This window comes from Sus scrofa, chromosome 1, assembly GCF_000003025.6.
Source record: "Sus scrofa isolate TJ Tabasco breed Duroc chromosome 1, Sscrofa11.1, whole genome shotgun sequence".
In the NCBI taxonomy this organism is placed as follows: domain Eukaryota; kingdom Metazoa; phylum Chordata; class Mammalia; order Artiodactyla; family Suidae; genus Sus; species Sus scrofa.
Genome location: NC_010443.5, coordinates 139,228,866 through 139,249,738, shown reverse-complemented (window position 1 = coordinate 139,249,738; position 20,873 = coordinate 139,228,866). Strand labels below are relative to the sequence as shown.

Sequence of the window (20,873 nt, the reverse complement as noted above, 5' to 3'; positions counted from 1 at the left end):
TCTATATATACATTCTTTTTCTCATACTATCTTCCATCGTGTTCTTTCTCAAGAGATTGTATGTAGTTCCCTGTGCTGTACAGCAGGACCTCATTGCTTATCCATCCTAAACATTGTAGTTTGCATCTACTAACCCCAAACTCCCCATCCATCCCACTCCCTCCTCCCTCCTCCTTGGAGACCACAAGTCTGTTCTCTCTTTTTTTCCAGTGGTCACTGATCTTGCTTTTAGCAGGCAGATTCCATCCAGAGATGGCTCCATGTCAGTGACTCTCAGAGTGGCTCCAAGGCTGGCAGCAGCCACATCGATTGCAAAGCTACATTCCTCTCTCAGCTGATGAGTCTTATTTTTTATTTTACTTTTCTTAAAGCAGATATCAGCAGCTTAGCCCCCAAGAAGCCCAGGCTGCATCAGTGGTCTGGGAAAGGATTCGCTGGGCGCCGTGTTTCCCTCAGTTCCCTCTGGGAGCCCAGGCTGCACCCAGCCTGACCTGGCAAGGGGTCTCCCATTCACTGTCAGCACTTGGGGCAAGGCTTCCCTGCTTCCTCCGTCTTTGGGACACACTGTTGGCAGCCTGCCTTTGGGCAATGCCAAGGCACATGCTGGCTGGAGCAGCCAGAATCATTGTCTCTCCCACCCCCGAGCAGGCCAGGGCTGTCATTATTCCTGTTTGGCAGACATATTATTTACGAGCTGCTAAACTAGGTTGAAGAATAATAACAGCAGGATAACAGAACTACAGGCTACTGGTTTTGTCTGTGCCCAACTTAAATTAAGCAGTTGCAAAAGATAATTGGAGACATAAAGGCCCAGACGTAGAGTCAGCTTGTAATGTGGCAGGAGAGATTTGTAGTCTTTGTTCACAGAACACATACAAAACTATCCAAGGCTGCCCATAAAATTAGGAGATTCTTGTCACACATGGCTCCCAAAAGTCACTAGAACTACTTTATACACAGCTCGTAGACAAGCAGGTAGACGGTTCTATAAATCTCATAGTAACTGTTGAGTTCTTCTCTTTTTTTCTCTCTCTTTCCTTGGCATGGAGGAGTCTACATGCCCAAATGCAGTGGTTCTAAGGTGGTCTCTAGCATCCACATCATCTGCATTAAAATGCAGATTCTTAGGCTCCACCTCAGATCTCCTGCTGCACCAGGAACTCTGGGAGAGACTCTGCATATATATTTGGCCACAGCATGTGGAATTTCCTGGGCCAGGGATCAAACATGCGCCACAGCAGTCACAATGCCTGATCCTTAACTTGCCGAGTCACCAGGGGACTCTGAGGCTCTGCAATATTTTAACAAGCCCTCCAGGAGATTCTGATCCCCATTCAAGTTTGAGACCCATTTGCAGTAATGTACACAGTGGAGCACCACAATTTCACCTTCCAGGAATTGTGTACATTTTGAATTCAGAACGCGTTAAGTCCTCAGCCAGGCACAGCCCTACCTGGTCTCCACACAGTCTCCTCACACCAGCCTTGAATCTTTCCTCTCCCAGGAACCTCTGTCATCACCTGGGCTCCCAGACCACTGGGTCCTGAATGCTGGCACCATTTATGGCCCCTCCCTCAGCATAGACACCCCCAAAAGATGGATGGAATAGGCAAGCAGTCCCCAACTGATCATTTCCTAATTTTCCCCGATTTTGTGACATAAAGGCCCAGACATAGAGTCAGCTTGTAATGTGGCAGGAGACCTCCACAGAAGGTAGCGTCTGTGGAGGTCATATCAGAAATGTCCCAGCACCATGAAGCTGAGCCCCACTGTATCAGGAAGACCATGGCACTGCTCTCAGGAGCTTTGTCACAGTTACCAGGGCTATACTCTGAAGGAACATCACAACTGACCTATCACATGATGGTGAGCCTCTATGAAACATGCATTTTATTTCTGCCTATTAAAACAGGTGATTAAAGCATTTTTAAATTCATGAACCTTTTAAATGAAGAAGGTAGTAATGGTATCAGTTAATCTGAGGCCAGTTTTTTTTTTTTTTTGAACCACCTAATAGCTTCCTAAACATCAAGCATTTCCATGAAGCTAGCCAGTTAATTATAGGCTTTATGAGTAAGTGCTTCCACAGACTTCTCAAAGGGATAGCCAGGATCCTTATATAATATAGGGTTGGGATGATCCATATTGGAGCCTGTATGCTCACCCTTTTATCTTGATGCACAAAGGTGACCTGAAGAGGATGCAATGAGGGGTTACATGCTTTGGGGAGCCAACCTGGCTCAAGGATGAGGTAGCCAATTGAATGTTGGGAACGTAGATGCCACCGCTGGCTCTACTCACCATGGGCCACTACAGGGCATGCTCTGATGGTATCTGGTGATATGGTGACACTCCGAAGCCACCCCCTCCTCCCAGGCAGGTGAGTAACATCAAGACTCATCATCTAATAACTTGGCTTGGCTGTTATTACCCCTCTTCAAAGGAGAGTAAGGCCGCAGAGGGCAGACTGTCAGCACGAGGCCTGGAGGCTGGTCCAGCAGCAGCACCTGCAGTGAGGCTATGTGCACACACGCCAGCCTCTCCTCTCCCTGAGCTGCAGCTCAGGATCCCCAAGGTCCCCTCCAGTTTACCAAGTCCCTCTGCTCCCTAAGACTTTCTCATTGAAGACAGATGCTCAGAACCTAAGTGGAAACAGTCAAGGAAGAAATGATCAGGGAGGAAGTGGGGGATGGGAGCTGGACCAGATGGGGGCTCTGCACCCAGGCAGCTGGAGTTGTGCTCACACCCCAGTCACCTGGTTCAGCATAGCACATGTAGCACTTGGGCAAAGATCATGGGCAGGGCCCCCACGTGGTGGTTGAGCTGCTCTTGGCACCTGGCAGCCGGGAGACAGAGGCTCGGGAACTGCCCATGAGTCGACCAGTGTGCTGCCTCTGACACTAGGGGATTACATATGCCTCTGACAACCTGACGGAGCCCAGACCCTCCTCCCAGGAAAAAACACCTGTCCAAGGGTTTCCTGGTCCTTGCATGAAGAACCCTGAGGAGCACAGCTGCTGTCCCTGTGTCAACAGAGGCAGCAGAGGCATCCAGGGAGGGGGAGTAAGCCCAACTGGGAAGCTCAGGGAAGGTGGAAGACCTGAAAGGCTGGGTCTGGCTGGGGCAGAGCTGACAGGACAACCTCAGCCTCTTCATCTCTGGAAATGACCAACATCTATGTGGCAGGGTACAGGTGAGAATCATGCAGGAATAAACACAAAAGCAGCTTAGCATCCACACGACAAATTGAATTTTGATTCCCTTCAGTCTTCCTACCTGGTATGGGGCTTTGGCAGGGCCACTGCAGCCACCCCTCATTCATCAAACATCTGGGAGGCCCCTGACTGCCTACATATGGGTGGTATGGTTGTTGGGCCACAAAGCCAGATCCTGGCCTTCCAGAGGCTTCTGGCTCAGCAGATAGACATAACAGGTAAACTGGTATCCCTCCTAGAAAGAGGAACTGCAGGGCAATCCCTCCAACTGGGACTAACCAAAGACAGCAGGGCCAAGGGCAGGGAGGGTGGAGGGGAAAGGCATGCGGACAGCTGGGCCAGGAACACCTTAGTGAAGCCGTCTCAAGGACAGCAGATTGCCAGCCTGGGTTAGGGCTGAGCACCCACTGGGGTGGGACCCCTCCCCACTTCTCCCTCCCCGCAACTGGCTCCCTCCTGGATCTCCCCAGCCACAGACCTACCAGCCAACATGTCAGTGCAGCAGCCCCCTTAGTTTCCCATCCCCTTCTAGACCAGCCCAGCCCAAGTTACTATAAACCCATGGGCCCTCTGCGCAGAACTGTCCTCACAACACACAACTATAGCTGACCTCCTCCTCCACAAGCCTGTCCCCACCCTGGAGAGAAGGAAGCCACACTCTCCTCCACAACACATTTCTTTCAGCAGAACATCATCCTTATCATCTAAGGCTTTATTTTTACTATTTCATTATTATTATTATTATTATTATTTTTTTTTTTTTGGCTGGGCCCTCAACACAAGGAAGTTCCTGGGTCAGGACTAAACTGGCACCACAGCATTGAGCCGTTGCAGGACACCACCAGATTCTTAACACACCGGGCCACCAGGGAACTCCCTAAGCCTTTACTTTCCTACTTTAAATTATTAGACACACACACACACACACACACACACACATCCCTTGGGGGTGGATGACAATACATATTTGTCACGCATTATGAAGCAGATACGCAGGACAGATGTAACAGGAACCAGTAAAAGAGTGTGTTCTCAACAGGCTGCAGCAAAATTGCTGCTTCCTAGGCCCAGGCAAGGCAGTGTTCCTCATTCTTTAAGGGGCTCCAGGGTAAGGAGGTTTCTGCAACCAGCTCTGTCCGGCTCAGCCCTTGGCACCTGGTGCACCTTATTTGTCATAGACTGAAGCCTGTTATCTGGCCCTTTCCTCCTGGGACCCACTCTCCCCACAAAGGAAGGCTTGAGACCCAGGACTTCCATGTCCCCACCACTGGTATTACATCAGCGGGGGGGACCCTAACCTACAACGCCTCTTGCTCCAGAAACACCTGCCAGGGTTGGGGGCAGGGGGACATGGGGGTGATGCCTTTCATTGGGTTTGACAGGAAGTTGGAAGAGAAATGACCACCTTGTTACTGACGTGTCCACTGTGATTTTAACCATGGGACTTCAAAATGTCCTGTGGATAGTATATCTGAGCCAACAGTACTCAAGGGCTGATTAATCAGGGTAAATCAACAGCATGACATTTTCCATCCAGCCCACCACGTCTACCTCAATGTCTTACTTTCTATTTACTAGAGACAAGTATCTGCCAGATCAATGTATTTACAATAAATTGATTGTTTTGTCTGCAATTAATTTACAGATTATCTGCAAGTTTTCCTTACAGAAAAACTTTGAGAGACCTCTGGATAAGAAACATCTATTCGAAAGTATACACAATAATTAGTTGCTATGTGATACAAGGATATTTATTTCAATTCCACTTTAATTCTAAGACAAAATGTCCAAGTTCCTCTACTCCTCCACAAGCATCTAATCCTCAGTGGAAATATATACCATGAATATAAGGGATCATAAAATATGATGAAAGGGTGGTAGTGTATCAGTCTCTTAGCTGCCTGTAATGAGAGCTGAAAGAAAAAAGAGCTGAGTGTGAAGGCCACGGGCACCTTCGCATGCAGTTACTCAACCCGCCTTGTAAATACACAGAGCCAAACACACACACTGCCCGACAGGGAGCAATTCCCATGGCTACACTCACGAGGCTGGCAATGCCATTCATACGGGCACCCCTGGAATCTTTCCTTTCAGCCCAGATTATTCAAAAAAGCACGGTGGGGACCAAGATGGAACTCTTAAGAGGTGTTTTGTAGGAAATCAGAGGCAGTCTTCTGGCTGTGTGAGCTTCAACTCTAGAAATAGATACACAAAGTCCTGAGCCTTGCCCTCTCTCGCCAGAATGTGTCTCCTTCCACTGTTGCTCTGTCAGCAGTAGGTCCATTCCTGTTCCATAGAAAACATCAGATGCAAGTGAGAGCGAAGCCACCTGAAGCCAGGACCCGAAGAACCAGATGCTGAGGATGCCCGGCTGCCATGCCTTCACCACCACCGCACAGGCAGGCCACAGCCCCTGAGCCGCTGCAACTCTCAACCCGTGAAAGAAAGGCTTTCCTGCCTGTAAGAAAGGGTTTGGACTGGATTAATTCATTTGAGGAATACTGAGTGAGCGCCCAATGCGTGAAAGGCTTCAGGCCAGGCAGGCTCCATGGGGAGGAGAGATGGCTAAAAGCAGTAGGACCAGCTCTGAGGTGCTCTCCTGATACATAAACAATGTGCTGGACATAGGGAAGTGGGCAAGGGGACCCCAGGAGCTCCACCTCAGTCCCCATCAGCTGCCCTGAGAAGTGAGGGGGGGGTATCTGTCCATGTGCAGCTGTAACCCACCCACAGAGATTCATCAGTGGGCTGGGAGGCTCTGGGCTAGATGTGCACAGACGGTCCCCAGCCTCAGGGGATGTGTACCCCTTCAGAGACTCCTGATGACAGCACTCTCCACATTCGGAGCCCACAACCTCTCTCTGGAAGTCTGCCGTCCTGGTGCCTTGCCCTGCTGATCACACGGGTCCACCTCTGTGAGACCATGGCCGGAAAGGGGGTTGGGGGGCAGGGCAGGGTGAAGGAGGAAGGAAGAGAAAAGGCAATACTGGCAGGAATTAGAGGATGATATCTACCAGAGATTTGGAGCTGGGAACCACTGATGCTGTCATCCACCTGGCAGACAAAGTTGCTGGCTGAGGGCCAAGAGCCACAGGTATCTATGGCTGTGGAAAGCTGATTCTTTCAGCAAATACTGTTGGAGATTCAGGCAAATAAGACCGAGGGTCCATCCTCAAGGAGCTCACTGAGCAATGGATTCACAATGACTTCTTAAGAACACCAGTAATAAACCAGGAAGAAATGAGGTATGGTCCTCTCCAGTGAAACCCTGGATGGGAAACTGATGTAGCCCAGACTCATTTGTTGGGCCTTTTTTTTTTTCCTTTTTGTCTTTTTGCCTTTTCTAGGGCCACACCTGCCACATATGGAGGTTCCCAGGCTAGGGGTCTAATCAGAGCCACAGCTGCCGGCCTACGCAAGAGCCACAGCAACACCAGATCCGAACTGCATCTGCAACCTACACCACAGCTCACAGCAATGCCGGATCCTTAACCCACTGAGCAAGGCCAGGGATCGAACCCGAAACCTCACAGTTCCTAGTTGGATTCATTAACCACTGAGCCACGACGGAAATTCCTATTGGGCTTCTTAAATGATACTGGGAAATACAGCCACCATATTGGGCTATATTTTCCAATGATATTAAGCTATCTTTCTATCCAGGTAAGTCAGGGAAAACAAGCAACCTGAGAACTCAAAAATCAACACCCAAAAGCAACTTGGTGAAGGCTGAGGCCATGACTTGGGCACGCGTATACTTCACTAACGGGTTAAGTGGACGGACATAAGAAAGGGAAAACCTAGAAAGTCTCCAGAGAAACATAAAATGGTCATGTACTGTAAGTCCATGCCCTACAAGTGTCCTTTTTCAGTAAAGAAAACTGAGCAGTGACCTGACCCCAAACTATCAGAGGAAGAAAAGCCCAAGACTAAGCAGCAGGAAAAATATGACTCTGTTTGCCAGATAAAATAGGAAATATCTGCAGCTGGATTACCTCTGCGTCAGTCACAAAGGGTCAGTCTACTCGGCACGTAACCGAGTTTCTCAGCTTCAACTGAGTCCCTTCATCCAAATTAAGCCATCTTGTTTCTGATTCATAAAATACTGTTTCACAGTAAAGTGAGTCACTTCATTACTACCTAATGTAACATAAATTACATTTATATTCATCTACAACAATTTCCTAATTACAAGGAAACAAAGTTCTAAGTGAATTTTAAATTTAAAAAATATTTGTAACAACTACAAACGATGACATGATTTTTTCCTCCAAAGTCATTTCTGCAACAGAAGAGAAATAATCTGCTTTAATCTGATCCCTAACTTCTAATGGTTTATGGGTCTCTAGAATTGATCAATCATTTAGCTTTGGATGCACAGCTGAGATGCAGCAGGAGGCCCTCTGGGCATAGGTAAGTGACAGATGGAAAGGGCACTTCTCAGCACTGGTGGAAGACACTAGTACAGAACAAGAGACCACATACTGCAGCAATGGCACTAGCTCAGGGTTTGATCACACAATTATCCTTTGTAGGACCTTCGGCAAAACATCTGGGTCTTTTCAAATGGGATTGAGCAGGTTAACTGTCACTCAGGAATCAGAGTCTTTCTGAAAGACTAAGAAATACCTCTAGGAGTTCCCTGGTGGCTCAGTGGGTTAAGGATCTGCCATTATCACTGATGTGGCCCGGGTTCAATTCCTGGCCTGAGAAGTACTGCATGCTGCCAAGTGTGGCCGGAAAAAAAAAAAAAATTATCTAAAATGTACCGTGATCTTCGGGAAATGTATTACAAACTTTGAACATGGTTTCTCAGCAGTACATGACAAGTCATGGGCTCCATGGCAGCCATACGCTGTGACATTTACTTTGATTATCTAAGACTTAAGAGACCTTGTAGGTAATGACAGGATAACTAATGATAAAATAATGATGAACTGCCTTTGTATCTTATGAGTCTACATCAACCTAAAAGGCAGTATATAGCAGTGGATATTTACAATCTTTATTGGTAGTTGAGCTAGTATAAATTATAACATCAAAATTTGTAAGACGTGTTAAAAGAACACAAAGTCACACTGTCACATTAATAGAAATTGATGATACAAATCCGATTTTCTTTTATCTTTGAAACCCAACTACATGGGATGTGGAAATTTTTTTATCAAGTAGATAATCTGTTTTATCAATAGCTGGTAAGTCATTTTTGTAAATTGTCTTTCAGCTGAAAAAACAATACACTACTTACATCATATTGGAAGAGGAAAGACCTCAAGATTTCCAAGCAATGCAGCTATTTTTCACATTTGAACTCCCTTGCTGATCATTAGGAATAGTTTCAAATGTCCCATTCTTGGCTTTCACTTGTGCCAAACCCCAGACAAGTCTGTAATGAGGTTACAGTTGCAAAACATCGGATTTCTGCATGGGGTGCTAGCTGGCCTGTCCTCCCTTCTTCTTAGCACACCATCATTCATTAGTCTGAGGTCTCTCCTGAATCAAGCTGTGCTTATGATATATAGAGGAAATAGGAAATCAAAGTTATTCTGCTTCTAGTTCTTACAAGCTAATAAACTACCTCAAATTCATTGTTTAACTGAATTTACTGTTCTGTGTGATGCTGTGGTCCAAAATGTTGAGGTGGACACGGCCCCAAAAGGATCAGAGCTGGATCACACTCAAGAATGGGATAGAGGGAGTTCCCATCGTGGCTCTGTGCAAACGAATCTGACTAGCATCCACGAGAACACAGGTTCGATCCCTGGCCTCGCTCAGTGGGTTAAGGAACCAGTGTTGCTGTGAGCTGTGGTGTAGGTCACAGACGTGGCTCAGATCTAGCATTGCTGTGGCTGTGGCTGGAAGCTACAGCTCTGATTCGACCCCTAGCCTGGGAACCTCCATGTGCCGAGGGTGTGGCCCTAAAAAGAAAAAAAAAAAAAAAAAGTAATAGAATAGCTACAGAGTTTCCTGGTGGCTTAGCAGGTTAAGGATCTAGTGTCACAGCTAGGGTGTGGGCTGCTGCTGTGGCGTGCGTTTAATCCCTGGCCAAGGGAACCTCTGCATGCTGTGAGTGTGGCCAAAAAATAAAAAAGAGAGAGAGAATGGAATAATCTTTTGTTGGTGGGTGTTTGCAGAATGCATTAAAAGGGGTGGGGGGCTTCCTTATCTGATCTAAAATAGTGCTGTTAACTATCTCACCTTCTTACACAATTCCCAATTATCTAAAATGCTGATGAATGAGATTTCTCTTTTTCTTTACCAAATAGCTAGTAAGTATTAAAGTTAAGAGAGACTAGAAATAAAAGACAATTCCAATATATTTTAAATCAGATTTAAGGTTTTGTGTTTTTTTTTTTTAATTCAAATTGACCCAAAGCAAAACTTACATTACAAAGGAAGAACAAAATACATTACGATATAATGCACTAGGAGTTACAGGAAAGCTAAATTTGTGTGCACAGGGCCTCATCCCAACCACATTCTGGGCTGATGAACAATTCTGCAGGAGAGTTAGAATCTCAGTTTTTGTATGGTCCACTCTGGTGATTAAACTACACATTCTTGTCTCTCAGGGTGTGCATCTGACAAAGCAAGCTAGACTCCCTCACGCTCCAGATGTGTACTCTGGCTACTGCCAGAACACTGAATTCTCCAGCGGAAATGCTGTTCCAAGCATGACTGATAATGAATTAAAAAAAAAAACAAAATAGTCAAATCCTCCAAACTAACAAGCACAGATTATTCTGTAGTAAATAGTTTAGAAATATGGGAATTAAATAATCTAAAAAAACTCTTACTCTGCTGTACATTTATAAACACAAATATTTACACACACGCACATACACACACACACACAATCTTCTGTTTTCAAAAGATGAGGTTTGCAGTTCGTTAATGACCATAATCTTTTATGAGCTGGTTTCTTTGGTGTACTTGCCAAATATATTTTCATAAAGGTTTAGTAGTAGGCTTAAATAAATTTCAAAAGAAACATAGAAGGATCAGTGACAAATTTGATACTATTCTGAACATTTCAGTCAAGGTTCTGGAAAAACCAATCCACTAATTTTTCTGAACATACTTGTTCTCATTTTGTGACCACAGAATGCTTCTCTGTCAAACTCAAATGCAGACCTGCACATTCGCCCTGTGTTCCACCATTTACCAATTTTGAGACATTTTAATTATTGTTAAATATGATATGCGATTGGGATTTTATTAACAGCAAAAATAAAACATCCTTTTTAAACTTCCAGATCAAACCTCAAACAATAAATAATGAAATTATACAATTCTTCATTAAATAGAAATTTTGATTCCAAGAAGAATTCTCATAATTTTTTTTCTGAAGTCACAGCAGCAATACAGAACAAAGAATTTACCTTCTTCTGATCTTTTATTTGGAATTCCCTGACAAACTCAATGGCTTGGTTTGGAAACCTCTGAACGGCTGGGGAAAGAAAATCATTTTAAACTAACTGACTAAATTAATAGATACATGAGGAAATAAGCCCTGTGCAAAGATATCATAACATCACTGCTCAGAATGCAGGACCCCACGTGCCTCCCATCTCCACGCCTTCCTGGGCCTGGAGTTGCAGGGAAAAGTAACATTCAATTCATTTCTTGCTATGGCATGTCCCTGGTGCCGAGAAGGTGTATTAGCTCAGACCTGGGTATTGGTTTACAGAATGAGAACACAGCTCAGTTCCTAGCTTCACAGCAGCCTCTCTCTCAGAAGATAACATTTTGTAGATCTTTTTAATGGGGAAAGAGACGACCACCCATCACATTCAGGTTCCAGTTTGGGGTGGTCACAACAGCAGCCACACTCTCAGCAGCTCTCTGCAATGGTCTGCATATCCCATCCATGACCCCCTCCCCCATGCCATCCTCTTTCTGAAGCTGTCTGTTTTGCAGAAACTGGCACCCAGCTCAGGCCCAGCAAACCAGACACTCTGATGCCGCAGCTACTCTGCACTCCCAGGGAACAAACTTTGTGCTTGAGAAAGTATCGCTGCTGGCTCTGAAAAAGGGTAAGCCAGAGTAGACTCCAAATTCTGCTTAGTTGTACTTTTCACGTGAAATATCAAGTTTATAGTTAGTGACTTAAAACTAGAAATTCACATAAGAGAAGCCCTTCATCTTGTAAACTTCTGATAACAAATTTATTACTAGTGTTAAATATTCTGAAATTTCCCAAAGCACTAAGAATAATACTGGGGTATTTTTCAAGTTTCTTCTGAAACTAATATGATGACAAATCAAGCACAGAACTCATTTCCAAGGACAACACCATAGACCCCCTACTGCCTCTGGAACCACTGTTATCGACACTTTATCATATCTCTGGTTACACTGCAAACACCTGCCAATCAACCCAGAACGTAACTGTTTTGAAGAGCTTCACCATGTTTAATCTTAAAATAGATAGGAAATGCTTAATTAGCATATCAGGAATTAACCAGACTTACAAATGTGCACCCACTAGAAATTTTACCCTTTAGAAATTTTATTTTAACTGGAAAGGAAAAAACACCACGAAACCACCCCCAATTATTTAACCATTAAAGCCAAATGATTTAACAATATTTGGGGCTATTTTTAGGAAATACTCTACCACCAGGATCTGAAATTTTCTGCTATAAAGTAAAGTAAAAGACAAAGCTTAAAATAGAAACTGCAATGGACATACTATGGTTCTGCAATTAAAATTAAAGTGGCGGTTCCTGTTCTCACAGGCATCAAAGCCGGTTGTGGAATGAGGAACAATAAGTGAAATAATGGATAAAATACACCAGAAAGAGTATTGCACTAGAGGCACTGTTTTAAAAACAGAATACACTGGCTTTATAAAGTTATTTTCTTTCCCATTAATTTTTTAAAAGCACAATTCAACTAGAGACAGAAAATGAGACCCAACGTCTCTGGGTAGTGTACTACAGTTGTTAAAAAATAAGTTAAAAACAAGAGCACACCAACAGGAAAGCAGAGGTACTGGATTTATGTCATCCGAAAGCTACATTAATTAGGAAAAGAACAGTTTGAAACAGCCAATTTGTACTCATTAAAAATGAATGAGGTGACAGCATTACTTAAAAAATTTCTTAGGGCATTTTTCAGTAGAACCCAGGACCCCCTGGGTGAAACTGTGCCTCCAAACTTTAACAAGTGCTCTGCTGGTTTAAAATATCGTGCCCACCGATGAAACCATAAATCTGGAAAGGGTAAATTCTCCAACCCAAACCCGTTTGTGTCATTTTGAAAAAAACAATTTTTTTTAAATGCAATATTGTATAGAAAGCTTGGACCTCTTAAACTTGGACCAAGAAACCAAATTAAGACCTTCAAGCATGTGGGGTGAGTGTGTGTGTGTGTGTGTGTGTGTGTGTGTGTGTGTGTGTGTGTGTGTATAAAAATCCCTCCCCTACAATGAAAACCAACCAAACAAAAAAAAAACCTAAAAGTGTATACCTGCTTTCTGACTTCACAGCAAATCAGAAATTGCATAGGATATACTTTGTGCAAGGCAAAAAGCCTTTTAAAGTATCTGGAATATAACTCCTAATCTTGCTCACAGTTCTGTGTATATCAGATATCATCAAATTTGTGTTTTAAGTAGTCTTTCATGACCTTGGCAATTGGTAGTTCATCAAGTAGCTTGAGGTTTTGAAGGCCTATACACTGTCGAATTTTAATTCTGCACAGGTCCTGCAAGTTTCTGGGCTGTCCTAAAGAGACAGAAAAAAGAGAATGTTACAAAGTTGCAAATCACAATATTTAAGGTAGGTTTTTTTAGTTTCTGAAAAGAATAGTTTATTTCGCTGGGAAGTGTCTCTCTGTGGACTTTCTGTGCAAAGGATCAGAGACTCTCACGAGAAGGGCGTGTCCTGGGTCCCTTCTTCGTTGGCACGTCTCACTGAATCCTCTTCCTATCCCTAGGATGGTTAATGTTTTCACCTCCATTTTATGTAGGGACACTAAGGGTCAGGGATTTTAGTTAACTGCTCAATGTCTGATGACCAATTAAAGCTTTCTATTATAAGACTAAAAGCAGTTCTTCTCATTCTAAGCCTGATGCCCTTACTGTTACAATGACAAGGTCCGCCCTTGTCCTTGCCCTTCATAGGTCTTTAATGTGCTGAGGAGCCTTCGGGAGCAGATCACCCCTCTGGGCCTCGGTTCCTCCATCTGAGACGTGAGGGAACTGAGGAGATGCTTTCTAACAGGGCTCCTCTTATCAACTCCCCATCAAGGGCACAGAACACAATCCTGAGGAGCTTTCCCAAACGACGGCTGCCCGCTTGCTCACCAGGATTCTGAACAGCAGAACCTTGGCCGTGGGAGGAGGAAGTAGACTGGGAGGGCGGAGTGGAGGTGGAAAAAGCACCCCAAGCTATTGTGAATCTATGTCTCCTCGAACCTCATATCCTGACCATCTGCCAATAAAAACCTCTGCCATAACCCAACTCAAAAGAATGTAATTTCTTGTACATATGAATATAGTCTTTTATCAAAACAATACAGATGACCACAAACACAAGTGAAAATTCTTTACAACGGTGCCTCAGAAGGATTTGGATTCATATAAATACTACTTTCATATTAAATGGTAACAACACAAGCTAACATATGTTGAATGTGTACTCTGTACCATACAGCCTTATAAGCTCCTGACATATGCTGACTTGTTTAACCCTTTTACGAGGGAAGTGCTTTGATCATCACCTTCATTTTACAGACTGCTTGCATCTCAAGATGAAGTAACATGTTCTAAGTCACGCAGAATGCCTGCTTGAGTGGTTCTCAAACTTCCTGGTCCCCAAACCTCTTTATATTTTACCTTATCAGAAGTTAAAACAAATTTCAGAAATACTTATAAATTCATTTAAAAATAATAAAGATAAACCTATTTATATTAATGTAAATAATGCTGTTATGAAAGTAACTGTATTTTAAAAAATAAATCAAGGGAAAAATGGCATTCTTTCACATTTCTGCAAAGCTTATAAAAGTCTGACTTTACAGAAGATAGCTGAATTCTCATATCCGCTCCTGCATTCAACCTCTTGTGATGAAACACATCATCTAGTGCCTGCAGAAGTCCATTTACTCTCAGGAAAGAAGGAATGTGGAAAAGACAAGCAATGTCTTAGTGTTATTATGGAAATCACTTTGACCTCAATATCCTGAAAGAGTACGGTTAACTCCAGGGGTCCCCAGGTTATACTACTATGCTTAGGACTTTATCCTTTATTTGTTTACTGTTATCACCATTATTCAAAATTGTCTTTTTTTTTGGCTTTGTAGGGTCACACTTGTGGCATATGGAGGTTCCCAGGCAAGGGGTCAAATCGGAGCTATAGCCATCGGCCTACACCACAGCCACAGAAATGCAGGATCCAAGCTGCGCCTGCGACCTACACGACAGCTCAAGGCAACACCGGATCCTTAACTCACTGATCGAGGCCAGGGATGGAACCCAAAACCTCATGGTTACTAGTCAGATTCGTTCCTGCTGCACCACAAAGGGAACACCAAAATTAGGTCATTCTTTATATATGGAAAGGGAACCTTAAAATCCAGACCTCTGCTCAGTAAGGGCTATATGTGCTTTCCAAGGGGTACTTAATACATGGTCTCTTAAGAGACTCAGCTGAAGCTACTGCTTTCTGGCAAAGGTCAGTAAGCTAGGGACACGTGCATATCCACTATGTTTGCACAGGAGTCCATGCACACCCTGGCTGCAGCACACACCCATGAAGCTCCCGGCAAGGTCACTGTGTAGTTCTTCGAGAAAAGGGCCCTTCATTAGGGGAGATGAGGTCAAGCTCCCCATCAGATACTCCAAGCTCTTCTCTACAGTCCTTGACAAGGCTATGATTTTACACTTATTTGGTGATTATTTATTAATGCTTGTCTTCCTCGCATGTTACAAGAGGGCAAAATGCCTGCCAATGTAAAAGCCCAAGGCCTGACACAATAGCCAACAAGTACTAGTTGAACAAATGAGTGCTTAATAGGCTTGTCCTTAAAGGATAAAACAGTCAACTCACTGCAAAACACACCCATGTCAACAGCAAATCATTTTCTAATCTGTTTTGAATTATTTTTCATCACCATTCCTGGGCTACCTTTAGGAAGAGAATAAATTATCACTGTCATTTTTCAATAAATGCTAACAGTATTTGATCTGCAAATAGAAACCAGAATATGAATTAGATTTGATTCTTCTTTTCTTAAAGAATTTGATTTTCCTAATAGATGGCAGATTCTTTTCAAGTATATTATTAATAAAAAGAACGACCACAATGTATTTGGGCAAAAAACAGATGAGATAAAATTGACATGTATGAGTATACACGTGACTTAAATGGAAACACATCATCCCACAATGTGGAAAAATTAGATTACTGGAATTTGCTGAGCTAAGGTAGAAAAAATGGAGACAAAAGGTTCCAACCCGGGGGGCGGGGTAGTCTTCTGATGGTTGTGTTTTATGGCCGATTACACTCTCCAAAAATGAGCATAGTATTCCCTGTGTGCCCTGTGCTCACTTTTACAGTGTGACTGGACACCCCATCATTAAGAGATGGATCTAGGTACCTCTCCTTGAAACTGGGTGGGCTCATGACCAATGTGGAACTCAGAAATCATAGCTTTCACCTGGCTCTTGGAACATTTGCTCTCAGGATACCGCTGTCACGCCATGAAGAAGTCCCCAAGCAGTCTACAAAAGGTAACTGAGGCCACTGCCTGTCAGTCCAGGCTGAGCTCCCAGCCAATGCCCACACCCATGCCAGCCAGCCAGCCATGAACGTGAGCCACTCTCAAAGTGAGGAGGCCCTAGTCAAGCAGTTCCAGGTGACACTGCTTCGGACAGAGCAATAAAAGAATCAACTATTATTCTTTTAAATCACTACATTTTGCAGCATTAGATACCTGAGTGACATTCTGTGATGTGGAAGTATGTTCTTGCCATTAAAAAAAATTTTTTTAAATAGGTGGTTTTGTCACCAGGACCAGGCAGAGGGAAGGTCTTTGAGGAGACTGTTGGTCAGGCCTTAAAGGAGTTTTCTTAAAATGTTACTAGAAGCTAGAGGAAAGGGAAGACTTTTAATATTGGTAAAGTCTGGCAATCCTATCACCAGGGGTAACAGGAGAACAGGAAATGCCCTAAGGATCTAATAAGAAGGCTCCCAGGCTGAATACTGCAAGTGCCACTGGCTCTCCTCATTAGCTATGATAAAATGCAAGAGGGCCAAGATGAGCTAGCAACTTTAATTCAGGGGATGCAGCCACAGATATACTCCCATCCTCAGAAGTTACCTGTGCGTGAGCCTTTCCCAGGGACAAACACACTTTCTATGCCTCAATATTGGAAAGTTTTACTCCATTTGCTACTCCGTTTTATTCTTAAGCAGTGTGTTGTGGCAGTCTTTATTAAACATTAGTTTTAGGAGAATCTGATCTTGTAAAGATGTCTTGACCATGTGTAATTCCTGTTTGCAGAAAGATCTTGAATGGTAAAAGCCAGCAGAGTGGTTAAAAAGCATCAAGTCGGTGTGTGTCTGACTGCTGCCCCAGCACTTTTGATCCGTATGATCTTCTTGAGCTACTTACTTATTATTAGCCTCCTGCCTCAGTGTCCTCATTTATGAACTGAGTATAACACCACCTATAATAGTTCTTACAAGCATAAAAAGAGTTAGTTTTGGTAAAGTGCTTTCAATAGTACCAGGGAGTATTTTGTAAATAAACGTTAGAATAGTCATTTTAAATACTTTACACTGATTTTACATAGGACAATTAATGTTTGCTTCGCCTCAGAAAAGTAGAGGGCTCCTTCTTGGAAGGTGAAGTCTTCATCTTCCTGGCATTAAGATGGTAAGAAAACCAGTTGACTTCTTAATGGTAAAGGAGTAACTGGTAATCTACTCCTGGGAAATGGTCCTGGGCAAATTGATGGAAATCATGTTCTGGGAGTTGCTGCATGGCCTGAAGTAGGCAGAGATGTAAGAACTTTGAATAAAAAGCTGTGCAGTGATAAAGTGAGGGGTGTTATTAATACAACTGCTCCATAAATAGGCAGGCAACTCCTTACCTAGCAGCACTTAGCAAAAAGCAGGCTATAAGGTAAAAAGTAATAAAGACTACTCAGAATGATGACTGTTATTTCTAAGACTATCTAAAGAGCTATTTTTTTTTCAGGAACATCACTCTAGGGATAGAAGTTATGATTCAATGACTATCACATAGTAAATGACTAACTTCTCTGTTTTTGCATGTTTGGGGAACTTTATATAGTGAGTTGGAAGGTACAGGGTTTGTAGGATTCAGTTAACTTTTTTTTTTTGCTGCACCTGTGACAACGCCGGATCCTTAACGTACTGTGCCGCAGGAGAACTCCTAGTTAACTTCTTTTGAGATGAAAGCATGTAGATTTGAGGTCAACTCTTTGAAATCTCATAATAATTTAAAATAAAGGAGTTCCCGTCGTGGCGCAGTGGTTAACGAATCCAACTAGGAACCATGAGGTTGCGGGTTCGGTCCCTGCCCTTGCTCAGTGGGTTAACGATCCGGCGTTGCCGTGAGCTGTGGTGTAGGTTGCAGACGCGGCTCGGATCCCATGTTGCTGTGGCTCTGGCGTAGACCGGTGGCTACAGCTCCGATTCAACCCCTAGCCTGGGAACCTCCATATGCCGCGGGAGCGGCCCAAGAAATAGCAACAACAACAACAACAACAAAAAGACAAAAGACAAAAAAAAAAAAAAAATTAAAAAAAAAATAATAAAATAAAGCATAACTTCGCGAAAAAAAAAAGTTATGATTCAGATAGAAGGTCAGGCATACCTCATATTGGTGCTTTGCAGACATTGCATATTTTACAAACTGAAGGTCTGTAGCAACCCTGCAGGTAGCAAGTCCATTGGTGCCATTTTCCCAATAGCATTTGCTCACTTCATGTCTCTGCGTCACATTTTGGTAATTCTTGCAATATTTCAAACTTTTTCGTTATTATTATGTTATTATGGTGATTTTTTTTTTGAAGTTACTATCAACTGCTGAAAGCTCAGTTGATGATTACTATTTTCTAGCAATAAAGTATTTTTAAATTAAGGTACACACACTGGTTTTTTTTAAGACATAATGCTACAGCACACTTGATAGACTACAATAGAGTATAAACATAGCTTTTCTATGCACTGGGAAACCAAGCAATTTGCATGACTCCCTTTACAGCAATATTCACTTTAGTGTGGTGGTCTGGAACAGAAACTGCGGTATCTCCCAGGTGTGCCTGTACTTATTTTCTTGTCAACACATCACTCAAAAGTATTTACTGAGCACCTACTACATACCTAAAAATGCTCTGTCCCAAAGATTAAAGGGGCAAAGGTAAGAAGGAGGCTGCAGCAGATGAAAAGGCAGAGAAAGAGAATGAAGGGAATGAAAGCAGAAAATCAACACACATATTCATGCTGTTTACTAGGCGTTTTGGAAGACTACTCCTTTCCTGTTAAATAGCAATCCTGTCAACAGGATTATAGTAGGGGAGACATGGGGGACATCTCACATGAAAAAGTATAATTTAAGGAATTATAAACACTATGGGGGATGGAGAAACACTACAAGCTATTATTCAGGCTAATGAACTACAATGGGATTACATAACACTTCAAAGGGTTCTTAGTCTTTCCATTTGGTAAAGAAGCCCATCATTAGTAATAATTGGGCTGGTATAAAATAGGAAATCAATTTGCTTTTGAAGGGCTTGGTCTAGTATAAATTACAAAACCAGTGCAGCAGCCCCATTTAGAAAATTAGTTATCCCAAACAACCTCCTTTTGACAGCACTGTCGCTGCATTTCTGATAGGCTAAACTTCTTCATATTGTACCTCTTTATCTTCAGTCAACATCTGGAATGGTCTCCCAATACCTCTTTGTTGTATCTCAGCTACCCAGTTTAAAATTCTACCATAAACACATTTTATTCCTTTTTTGCCCTTGCCTCTGAATTCCCTCCACAGGGACTTCGTATGAAATGCATTAAATTTTACAGAACGAAGGTAGTTGCTCACTCACCCTAAAATAAATATCACGGTATTGCAAAATAAAAGGCTACTTACTCTTAAGACTCAGGCTCCACAGGTATACAAGGTAGGCCTTGTCGACATTTGCCCAGTTGTTACATTTTCTTCACAGGCAAAATGTACAGCTTTGTATAACTTTGACCTGTATTTCCCATTTGCACTAAGCCAAACAAAATACATACTACTTCCTAACAAAGGAGAGCAATCCCTAGAAGCCTACATAAAACACAGAAAGTAATACAAATATTATGGGGAAACTAGAGAATAAAGTAATAAACTGTTCATATCAAAGAACCTTAAAATGTGGTGTAATTTGACTTAAAACTGTGCAACACTTATTTACTTTTAGTACTTGGGATTTTAATACTTGGGACTAAAAAAAAAAAAACCTAGTAAGATTATAATTTATAATGTAGATGTCTAGCAAAACCCCTAATTAGAAGAAAAATCAATAATCAAAAAAATAACCTTAGTTAAAATGTGTTACGCAAACTAATTTTTTAAAGTTACACTAACGCAATTTTGGTAAGTCACACTAAAAGGCGGGGGGGGGGGGATCAAAGAAATTGATTTAAGGAGCCTTTGAAAAGAACACAGGAGTAAGGGACCTGATGTAGAGAGGTTGTTTTCTGTGACCATCTGCTTACATAACTGCCACTGCACTGGATTTAGCTGAGAAAGCCACTTTCTCAAAACTTCACTTTCTCAAAATCTTTGAGTCATGATTTATATTCTTACTTAAAGTGTGAAACTTTGTAGCTAAAATATACTATGTGACTCTATTACTCTAATTTAAATGAAAACATATTTCACTTACTGCAGTGTTTATAAAATAGCATTTTTTTTTTTGCCTTTTCTAGGGCCGCTCCCACGGCATATGGATGTTCCCAGGCTAGGGGTCAAATCAGAGCTGTAGCCGCCGGCCCACGCCAGAGCCACAGCCACGCGTAGTGCAACCTACACCACAGCTCATGGCAACACCGGATGCTTAACCCACTGAGCAAGGCCAGGGACTGAACCCGCAACCTCCTGGTCCCTAGTCAGATTCGTTAACCACTGAGCCATGACAGGAACTCCCTAAAATAGCATTTTTAAATGCCTGTAACTAATGTTCTACAAAACAACAATCTTAAGTACTTGACAGATTATGTCTCCACAAAGCAGTTTACATAACTCATTCCTATGTGCCTAATCTCTCCCCTCCTTTTTGGGGGGGGGGGCGCACACCTGCAGCATATGGAAGTTCCCAGGCTAAGGGTCAAATGAGAGCTAGAGCTGCTGGCTTATGCCATAGCCATGGCAAAGCCAGATCCAGGTGGCATCTACAACCTACACCACAGTTCATGGCAACGCCAGATCCTTAACCCACTGAGCAAGGCCAGGGATTGAACCCGCATCCTCATGGATACTAGTCAGGTTCTTAACCCACTGAGCCACAATGGGAACTCCCCTAATTTTTTTCTCTTTGAAATATGAGCCCTTTATTTTTAAAGTCCTTTTACTAATTAATCATTTAATTGTTTAAAAGTTTTTAAATAAAATATTTAAAAATTATATTGAAAC

At 42.8% G+C, this 20,873-nt stretch overlaps 1 protein-coding gene across 4 annotated transcripts in view; it reads right to left on the bottom strand.

Moving 5' to 3' along the window:
* Positions 9,533–20,873, bottom strand: part of ASB7 (ankyrin repeat and SOCS box containing 7) — a 48,800-nt gene continuing 37,459 nt past the window's right edge. For all 4 annotated transcript variants that reach the window (XM_003121646.4, XM_013993233.2, XM_021098558.1 and 1 more), the window contains one exon: positions 9,533–12,946. In XM_003121646.4, coding sequence (XP_003121694.1) covers positions 12,807–12,946 — 140 coding nt within the window. In that variant the 3' untranslated portion in view covers positions 9,533–12,806. The remainder of the gene's footprint in view (positions 12,947–20,873) is intronic.